This window comes from Eurypyga helias, unplaced genomic scaffold, assembly GCF_000690775.1.
Source record: "Eurypyga helias isolate BGI_N326 unplaced genomic scaffold, ASM69077v1 scaffold24376, whole genome shotgun sequence".
Lineage (NCBI taxonomy): Eukaryota > Metazoa > Chordata > Aves > Eurypygiformes > Eurypygidae > Eurypyga > Eurypyga helias.
In genome coordinates this window covers 22091-32354 of record NW_010255006.1, presented here as the reverse complement: position 1 = coordinate 32354, position 10264 = coordinate 22091, and the positions used below count along the sequence as shown (strand labels likewise).

General features: G+C 44.8%; 1 protein-coding gene across 1 annotated transcript in view; it reads left to right on the top strand.

The window, feature by feature from the left end:
- Positions 1 to 2452: 2452 nt before the first annotated feature.
- Positions 2453 to 10264, top strand: part of LOC104510830 (electrogenic sodium bicarbonate cotransporter 1-like) — a gene marked incomplete at both ends in the record, with an annotated part of 29774 nt that continues 21962 nt past the window's right edge. Inside the window, one exon of the mRNA XM_010153202.1 lies at positions 2453 to 2610. Within this exon, the coding sequence (XP_010151504.1) occupies positions 2453 to 2610 (158 nt within the window). The remainder of the gene's footprint in view (positions 2611 to 10264) is intronic.

The following is a 10264-nucleotide window of genomic DNA, read 5'->3' as shown; positions in this document are numbered from 1 at the left end:
TTCGCCCAAAAGTTCAGGGGAAAAAACCCCAAACCCTGTTTCAAAGCATCAGCAAGTTTCTACGAGTTTGCTCTTTCTTTACTTTTGGACCTGACTCTTCCAGGAAAATCCGAGGACAGAGCCATCATGCATGTGAAGGTGGGTTTGATCAATCTTGCTTTGGTGGCCTGGCAGAGGGGGAGATTTCATGTCTTTTGCAGGTGCTTGGGGAAAAGTCCCCAGCATGCTGCCAAGAAAAGCTGAGGAGCAGCATCCTTCTCTGCTGCTGGGCATCTTGCTTTTTTCTCCTGACAGCAGCTTTGACCCCACTTGGGTGCATGTCTGAAGCAGTGGGTCCTGTACCCATTTAGAGAGGACACATTAAGTGTTTTTTCCCTGCCAGAAACAATCCACAGCTCTGCAGAGTCTCAGTTAACGAGCACCAGATTTCCTTGACAGGTTTTGCTGAGTGTGTTCCTAAAACTCATGTCCAAGCGTTTTGTCCTTTGCTTATTCTTCCAAGGGATACGTTATCAAGAGGTGAACAATTGGCAGCATCAGTTTAAAGTTACGAAGATTCTCTTGGGGAATTGCCCCACACCGTGTTTTTTCTTGTGCGTTTAAGGTATTCCCGTTCATAAATACTAAAACCATCAGTCAGCGTGTGCTTTGGGGATTTTAGGTAGCTTTGCTGAAGTGGGTTTCTTTGCCACTGGACCACTGGGATTTTTCGGCAGATGAGGCAGAGTGGTGTATATGTATTTACTCCGAACGTTAGCAGTTCATTCACCTAAACTTCTGTGTGAGGTTCTTACAGAGTCTCTCTGACAGAAAGGTGTTACGGCATATGGGACAGAGTTAGGAGTTGCTGTGTGGCAGGGTAAAACACCAGCTGCCGTAGCTTGATTATAAAGCAATGGATGTTTAATTGGTGGTGGAAACACGAGAGGCCTTTTAGTACCTCTTCAGCTGCCTTTTGGTGGGGGGGTTTTACATGTGTTGCAGTTATGTGGCTGGGATGGAGGAGGGAGATCCTGCGTGCTATCAGAGTACAGGATGAAGACAGGCAATTACTGCTATCTGCCTGCTTAGTTATCCTTTTTTAAGAAGTGCCCTTCCCCTCAAATTCCACATGCATAGTTGTGTGGCTGTTCTACAAATTACGGAAATTCATTAAGGGGTAGTTATGATTGTACTTCAAAGAAATATTTGGGTTTGTTATGCGTGTGTGTGTGTATATACACCCCTTTTGCTTGGTATTTGTACCTTGGCTAGCAGGGTGCTAGGAACCTCGTTGGGAGGAGAATGGTTAGCACAGAGCCTGACAGTGAGCATCTGGAGGGCGTTCCCTGTGCTACCCAACTTTTCCTGGCTCAGGACCCATGCAGAGGCCAGGTGTGCCGCTCACAACCACCCTCTTCCTCATCCCCCCCTGCTCCCACCTTGGCTTCTCTATCCAGGCCTGATGCTTTTATTTTTCTTGGAAACCCTCTCAGGTTTCTTTCTTCTTCATGGATACCCCTTCTCATTTCACTTCTTTCCAAGGCTTTCTCTTCCTTCAGATCTTTGGGACGTGAGGGATATGGTAGCCATGCAGCATCATTCTGCAGAAGGATTAATGATGGCACCAGTTCCTCTGTCCCCCATCGTCCGTGCCCCGCTTTGTGCTCGCAAGACAGCAGCCTGCGGGAGGGATGAGGCTTGCACAGTGATGGTGGGAAACAGTAACCAGCCAGTCTCTCACCTAGGCTGTTATTGAGTCCTTTAGTGTAGTTCCAAAACCAGCATGCCTGCTGCTTTTGCCCAGTGACTCCTCATGTGCTGGCCTGCACGGGCAATGGGAACAACAGGTTCGGACAACCTCAAGCAAATTTTAGATTAAGGCAGAAGCCACAAGCGTAGGAAATGTGCTTCTAAAAGCCTGCGCTAGGTTTAGTCTTTCACTTGAAAAGACATGCACACAGCGAAATGCAGGTGCCCATCTCCTGGAGTCCATCCTTCAGGGTTAGTTTTCCTCAGGCCAGATGTTTCTGTGGTGGTGATCCGCAGACCGTGGAGTTGCACTTTCACTCGTAAGAAGTGCCTGCCCTTCCCCATCATGTGGGTGGCCGGCAGCGAGGTGGTGCCGTGCTTCTTCCTGAAACCCTGCCCAGGTTTACTCATCTTCCTCAGTGCTGCACACCTTTTTCTCCCCAAAATAATACTGTCTCAGGTCTGTCAACAGAAACAGCAGCTTCAATAGGCTTAATCTTTTCAGCATCGACTTGGTTCCAAGCACCAATATCAGCATTGTTCATCTGGGGCTGATCATTTTAGCACTTGCATGACTGTGTGAAGATGATACATGTTGGCCAAAGATATGTTCTGACCAAGGAGGAAATGCAGGTGAAAACTGGGTAAATTGTATTGCACATTCCTGTTTGCATGCCTATTGAGTCTTAGTTTTCTTTTCCCTCCTCTTTTGCTGATGCAGCTGAAGAATAAATTCATGAAGAAGCTGCCCCGTGATGCTGAGGCCTCCAATGTGCTGGTGGGGGAGGTGGATTTCCTGGAGAGTCCCTTCATTGCCTTCGTCCGGCTGCAGCAGGCAGTCATGCTGGGTGCTCTGACTGAAGTCCCCGTACCTACACGGTAAGAGAATTCATCCCCTGGCAGGGAACGAGGATTGGTAACTGCATTTCCATCATTAAAATAAAACCAAAAGAAGACATTCTCCATTGTTTTCCATTTCATGATAAGTGTAAGCGTCAGGATTATTGGTTTAAAGTAGCAAAAATCACTGTAGCTGCTTAATCACCCTCAGGTCCTGAAATGGGTTATAAGATGTAGGCTGTAAAATGCACAAACTTTACACGAATGTGCTAATTTAACAACTTAGCATTAAAGGGCACTATCAATGTGAAATTTAACTACTGCAATGTTTTTCCTGCCCCTTATAATTCCTCCCCAACACACACTTACATACCTCAGAATCTCTCTGCACTTTTTTGTGGTACATATTTTTCCTCTTAAAAACTCACGTGGGGTGAAGGATGCAATTCTTGCCCTGCTGGGGTGAAATAAAGAAGTCAGGTAAATGGGGAGCGGGGGGCGGGTGGGGTGCGGTGGGACGGGATATACAATTCTATCTGGGGTGGTCACAATGTATGTTGCTTTGTAATGCATAGTGGTTCAGAGAAAAATGTCATAGAAATATTTTATTTATTTTGACTCACATTGCAAATTAATCCAAGTGTCACAAACATATCTTACATTCTTAAATATTTGAATTCACTGCTTGAATATGCATAACTGTCTGTACAGTGAGTGCAGATCTCTACCAGAATAGCAAAGCTAAAGTCCTGTTTGATTTCTTAGCTATATTGCCCCTAGCTATACAATTGCATATTGTTTATCATGTAACATAGTAGGAAAGAATTATCACTACAGGTGTCCAGAACATCTATGGCACATAAGCATTGTGTAGTAGTATATCTTTGCTTCGTCTATACACACCCCACCGAGGTAAGAACTATAAAGATGATTAGCATTAGAAGGTAATGAAGTGCAGGAAGAACGGAGCACAGGAGAGCTCCAGGGAGAAGGACAAAAGCTGCAACTGGACAGCCTGCAGCTGGTGTGCAATTGTGACTCGGCGGGCCGGGGCTCTGGGTGCTTCTGGTATCAGCTTACAAAGGGTTTACTTTGCCTTTTGCTTGTAATTACGGAGTTCAAACTGCACCTTTCACATCACTAATGTGCAAATACATATTATATGTGAATGGTTTCAAGGGCTTTCAATACAGGGTGAAAGTTGTCATTTAAATAATGCCTAGAGGGTTTGAGGCTATATCAAGTAATATTTTGTGAGAAGAGACATATTACCACGGCAAAAGCACATGGCTAGTGCATTACTAATGCTGGAATGAATGACAGCCATGGTAGGGAATGAAAGTTACATGGGTATTGTAATCTGTACCCTATTTCCATGTGCAAAACAAAGGAAACGGATGATCTAGTTTTGGTATTTGTTTAATTGCCCTCTAGTAATGCAGCAGAGTTTGTATATATTGTGTGTGTATATATGTATTTCTTTAAGGTACCTCCTTACATTAAACATGTCAACAACTGGGTATTATGGTAGGTGTATGGGGAGATAGAAGTCCGTTAATTTTATAAAAGGTTATTCTTCATTCCTCAGCATTACTGAGCTCTGTGTACTTCAGTATTTTGGTTTCAAAGTCTAATCTCACGTACTCCTTTTTTTTTTCTGAACACGTCTCTGAATGCTTTTCAGCAGACGTAAAATTAGGTATTGTTTGTTTTGGTAGCGGGAGCCAGGAAGTTAGATCTAGGAGTGCTGAACGACCTCATTACTCAATAGCATTAGGCAAGATAATATGTCCTTCCATGCCAACCTTTTTTTCTAGGAAATAGTATTATCCCTTTGCTGTTCTCCAAACCAAATGCTAGCACTAATCAAAGCAGGGAGGCTCATTAGATGACTTTTGTGAGTAATGAAGAGCCATTTGCAGGGGCTCCATCCTGTGAAATTCAATCATGGAAATCCCAGAAGGAATGCCCAGAGGAGCTCTGATGGAGCATCTCCTCCGTCAGCGCTGGCTCTCACCATCTCGCGCGGCAGGCGTTCCTGGTGGGGATGTGCACTTGACAGCCCACAGGCTCCACACGGTGCTGCAGCTGGAGGTGCCTTTGAACAGTGGTCCATTTCGTGTTTCTGGTATGCTGTGTTAGGTAAAAATATCCTGCTCTTTAGCAACTACAGATACAGGGAGTATGTCCCAGTAGCCAGTGGAGTGCCTTGCCCTGATGAGGTGATGGTCGCATGGCTTGTTGAATCAGTGGCAGAGGAATGGGGAAAGCCCTCCTGGGGAGCTGGAAGAAGGAGAGAAGGGAGACAGCGGTCCCTGCCGTCACATGGTGTCACACAGCTTGCAGAAACGCATGAAGTTGCAGTGTTTTGGTGTTTTGCTTTTAAAAGCACTAACCGGGCAGGGTTGCAGGGAGAGGGCAGCGATAGCTTTCATGAGAAAGCTGAGAATCAGTGTATCAGCTGCATCCATGAGCTGGATGGGTCAGACATCGCCGCAGCCTTGTGACGTGGCGACGAATACGACAGCAAGCCCTGCAGAGGTGAAAGGCTCGTGATATCTCTAGTCCCTGCCCTGCCTTGGTTTATTCATGTTGACTGGTGCTGCAGGAAGAAAAAGGATTGTTGTGTGCATAAGGTAGTATTCAACGTGTAGACTTTCAGTTAAATGAGTTACTTATTTCTGCTGGTGGGTTTTGGGTTTTCGTTTTTTTTTTTTGCTCCACATGTTCTTTGCCTTGGGTTTTTCTTGTAAGTTACAGAATTTTGGATGATTAGTAGAAATAAGGTTTCCTGTGTAGAAATGACTCTTGCTTGGATACATAGATTTTCAATATATATTTTACCTTCACATTTCCTTGCTAAGTATTTCAGGTATTTCCTTTACTTAAAAGTAATTTTTTACTTAAAAGAAACGAGCAAGTTCTGATGAACTCTCCAGGAAAAGTTTCTTAGCAGGGTGTTTTCATCCAACCCTAGTAGTAATAGTTGGGGATCTGAAATTGCTACAGAGAGATCCCAGCCTTGTACTGTGTTGAGTTTTCTTTTTAATGATCAGATTGAAAAAAACTTTAAGGAATTGGGTTCTCTCGTGTTGAATTTAATTCCACTGTAGCATGAACTCCTCATTTTGGGCAAGCACTTAGCTACTTTGCTTGCAGCATGGCTTGGATATGGCTGCTTCTTCTCTGGACAGTGCAATAGAAGTAGTTCTTCATTTTCATAACATAAATGTGCAATTATGTGTTCAGGTCTGCTGCATTAATATAATGTTGATGGGGAAAAATACGAAGAATGAGCAAGGGAAAGATTTTTTTGGAGATAAGCTGCACAGACTTGCACAGTCTAATATGTAATGCTGGGAAATTGCCTGCGTCTACAAGTCTCAAAAGAAATGAAGTAACTCACCCAAATGTCACATAGGAAGCATGTGGCAGAACCACGAGTCAGATTCTCCTCCCTTGCCTCCTAGCTTAAGCTTTTAACTGCAAAGGCATCTTTTCTTCTTCATAGGTGAGGATGAAATGTGTGTCTTGTTCATTAATTACAGCATTAAAATGCTTTTTGGGGCTGTGTCCTTTAGCAGCCTTTCCACCAGAAGGACCTGCTCTGGGAAATGGGAGCTCTGGCAGCAAAGGACTACCTTTGTCTGCATTCATGTGTTGGACACCAGGTGAGAAGCCTGCAATGCTGGTATGTTGCCCAAAACTTGAAGGATCACCTGTGTAATAGAAGACGGACCAAATAACTTCACCACTCCCTTTCAATGTCAAGTCGTGCTCTTTCATCAGTGGTCCAAGACACAGATTCTGCTGGAAAAGTACATCAAGAGGTTGTTCTTTCAGGCCTCGAGTCCATCAACATGTATCTCGGTTGGGAATGCTGGATGCCTTGCAGGCATCACACATGGCCAGAGCACGTTTGTCCATTTTTAACTGGAATTGCTCATCTGTGAGAATGGATTTATCCTTGTAGGGTTTGGTGGCATAGTCCATATGATTAAAAGGTGAATCATACATAGTCGATGGCCCTCATCTGCTTAGAAAGGGTAAAGCATGCAAAAACAACAGGAGGAATAGTGCTTTAGGTAAAACAGAATAATAAATTACTGAGTTTCTGGCTCATTATTGGCCTGGACATGAAGGCTTTTGAGTGCTCTGACTGTGCTGTCACACAGAGCTCAGTACCACTCAGTGTCCTGAGTGCAAGGGCTGTCAGCCCTGTCTGGAAGGTGTTGCCCAGAGCATTTGGGAGAAACACGGCATTTTGGTAACTCAGCACGTGCTGCGTGCAGCAGAGAGGAATTCTGTGCTGGCTTTCATCTTGGCAGATGAAGAGGAGAAGTATGTCACAACTAGGAGTGAGGGTGTGGTCGGTTGACCTCGGCTAGAGGCCCGGTGCCCACCAAAGCTGCTGTCACTGCCCTCCTCAGCTGGGCAGGGGAGAGGGAACATGATGAAAGGCTCGTGGGTCGAGATAAGGACAGGGAGGGATCATTCAGCAGTTAACGTCACAGGCAAAACAGACTCAGCTTGGGGAAAAAAATGAATTTACTTTATCATCAAAATCAGAATAAAGAGAACTAAACCAAAATCTTAAAACACCTTCCCCCCACCCCTGCCTTCTTCCCGGGCTCAACTTCACGCTTGTTTTCTCTGTGTCCTCCCTCTGAGCAGCGCAGGGGCACAGGGAATGGGGGTTGTGGTCAGTCCATCACACGCTATGTCTACTGCTCCTTTCTCCTCAGGGGAGGATCCTCACACTCTGCCCCTGCTCCAGCGTGGGGTCCCTCCCACGGGAGACAGTCCTCCGTGAACTTCTCCAACGTGAGTCCTCAGTGTCTCCGTTCTTTCTTGCTCGGCTCCAGCCTGGGTCCCCTCCACAGGGTGCCATCCTTCAGGAGCCCCCTGCTCCAGCTTGGGTCCTCCCTGGGGTCACAAGTCCTGCCAGCAAACCTGAGGGCAGGGGCCTCCTCTCTCCATGGGGACACAGCTGCTACCAGGAGCCTGCTCCAGTGTGGGCTGCCCACGGGGTCACAGCCTCTTTCGGGCATCCCCCTGCTCCAGTGTGGGGTCCTCCCTGGGCTGCAGGTGGGTCTCTGCTCCCCCATGACCCCCCATGGCTGCAGGGCACAGCCGGCCTCACCATGGGCTGCGCCACGGGCTGCCGGGAATATCTCCTCCCCTCCTCCACCGACCTGGGTGTCTGCAGAGCTCGCTCTCTCACATCTTGCTCGCTTTCTCTCTGCTGCAATGTTCTCCTCTTGTTTTGGTTTGTTTTTTTTTTTTCCCCTTCTTAAACAAGTTATCTCAGAGGCATTATGATTGAGATGGGCTTGGCCTTGGCCAGTGGTGAGTCCATCTTGGAGCCGGCTGGCATTGGCTCTGTCAGGCATGGTGAGGCTCTCAGCAGCTTCTCAGCCACCCCTGTACCCCCCCGCTACCAAAACCTTGCCACGCAAACCACAACACCCAATACAAAGGGCTTTCTTAGATGGAAGTATTCATAACTACATGATATTAAATGCATCCAAACATAATCTGGTCCAGACCACTAAAATGCATTAGTTTTTTTGTGTTTATAGTATTTGGCCCTTTAAAGGTTTTGTTCTACCTGCTGAAGGCAATTCTGAGCTGCGTCAGTCAGGACAGAGAATTTAGAAAGTGTCACAAACTTCTTGTTTTCAAGAACATTTTAGTAAATGCAGGAGCATTCAGGTACTTTTGTTATGCATGGGAAGGGAGCCAGCTGATGTAATTATTTCGGAAGATGGTTATGAAAGTGTCTTGTTCCCCTGGAAAATCAGGAGAATGCTGAGCAACAACTTCTGAAGTTATGAACCTTTTTTTTTAAATTAATATAGTTGGGTAATTTGCATCCTAGAGTTTTAAAGGAGTTGGCTGAGGATCAGTTTGTCTTTAATGTTGATTTATAATAACTCGTGAAAGACGGGGAAAGTTGCAGGAGGTGGGAGGAGAGCAGAGGACATGACCTAGGGGTGTATGGCTTAGTCACCTCCATGTGAACCTTAAGTAAACACTTGAAAGCCTCATGAAGACCTCGATTAGGAAGTGTTACTGTTAGTAATGCCAATTAATATGTGTTTATGAAACCTGTCCTACTAACTTGATGCCTATTTTCTTATAGGACTCTAGACTTTTTAAATAGAAAGTACTTGTTTGAATATAATATATCTTTATGACATTTGACTTAACTGCCTTGTGATGTTTTGATTTAGGAAGCTGAAATAATGCAATGCTTACAAGGGGAGAAATACTGCTAGTGAGGTGTCACCCCTCTCACCCTGGCAATAACCCCAGCTCTCTTACCGTGTTTCTTAAGACTTCCTGTGCTTGTCCATACCTGAAGTCCTGTCTCCTGGCTCAATGCTCCTGAATTTATTTTCTCAGGAAATCAAGCTCACATAAAGTTCCTGAGTAGCCATGGGTTATTTCACCTATATATTTGCACTGAAAAAACTTACAGGGCTTGGATGATTTCCCTGAGGAAGACACTGATAAATCAGAGGTTTACAGAAGAGCTGTCAAAGTGACTAAATAGAGGAGAAAAAGCCTCAAATGGCTTAGCTTAGCTGACAGATGGCTCTGGGTGACTGGATCAATAGGGGAGGATATTTAAAGGAATTTAATTATTGAGGATTCTTCAATCTAGCTATGAGAGACAATAGAAATTTATGACTCGAAGTTGAAGCTAACCCAAATTCACACTGGAAGTAATGCAGGAGGTTTTAGATGAGACAGCTTACCAAAGGTTACAGTGTGCTTATTTTCCATTACTGATTGAAAGGTATGGCTGTAATTGGAAAAAGGCTTAATTCAGGAAGCTTTAAAGTTGTTTTGAGCAGCACTTAGTGTTTCTGCTTGAAACACATGCTGATATGGTGTTTGCTGAAAATTGCCACCATAATTCCCAGTCTTTGCAAAATTAGGTGAAATGGAGAAGTTGGTCTCCTGCCATATGACTTCTTTTGTTGATAATTGCAAGGATGGGTTGATGTGCAAGAGAGAGACACTTTCATCGCAAGGTCACTAGCTAGGGTCAAGCTCAGGCTAAATGCTTGAAACGGCACTGGCTGACCAGCATGATGGTCTCCATCGAACAGGCCACCGAACACTGACCATTGTGTGAGATGGCCAACGGAACTGTCAGGGCTTTCTTAACAAACTGGTTGGCAAGGTGAAGAGGTGAGCATGAAGACAAGTATATTTTCATGCCATAGCCATGAACCAAATCTTCTTTTTTTCTCGGACAAATCTGAACAGGGAATTCATAGAAAGCTTGTGTTTCTACTGCCAAGGCCATGGATGCTGTGTGAGTAAGTAGCTGCCAGCTTGGCACCTGTCTACAGCATGAAATCAGCTTTAAGAGTATTTCTGCAGGAGGTAATGGCTTTTACCATTTCAGCATTGTTACCTTGGCCTTGCTTACGAAACTTAGTTTAGGAACTGGGAGTGTCTGAGATAAGGCTTAGGTTTTTTCCTGGATTAACTATTATTTGAATAGTGATTTTTTTTTTTGTTTTGTTTTGTTTTTAAATGTTTCATTCCAAGCCAGGAGAATCTAGGTACCTTTCAAGATCCAACCTTTAGACTGTACTTTTCTAGTGAAAAGTAAACTTTTTCTAATGAGTGTCAATTAAGAGGTTGGAAAACCCAGCCACTTTCACCAGCATTC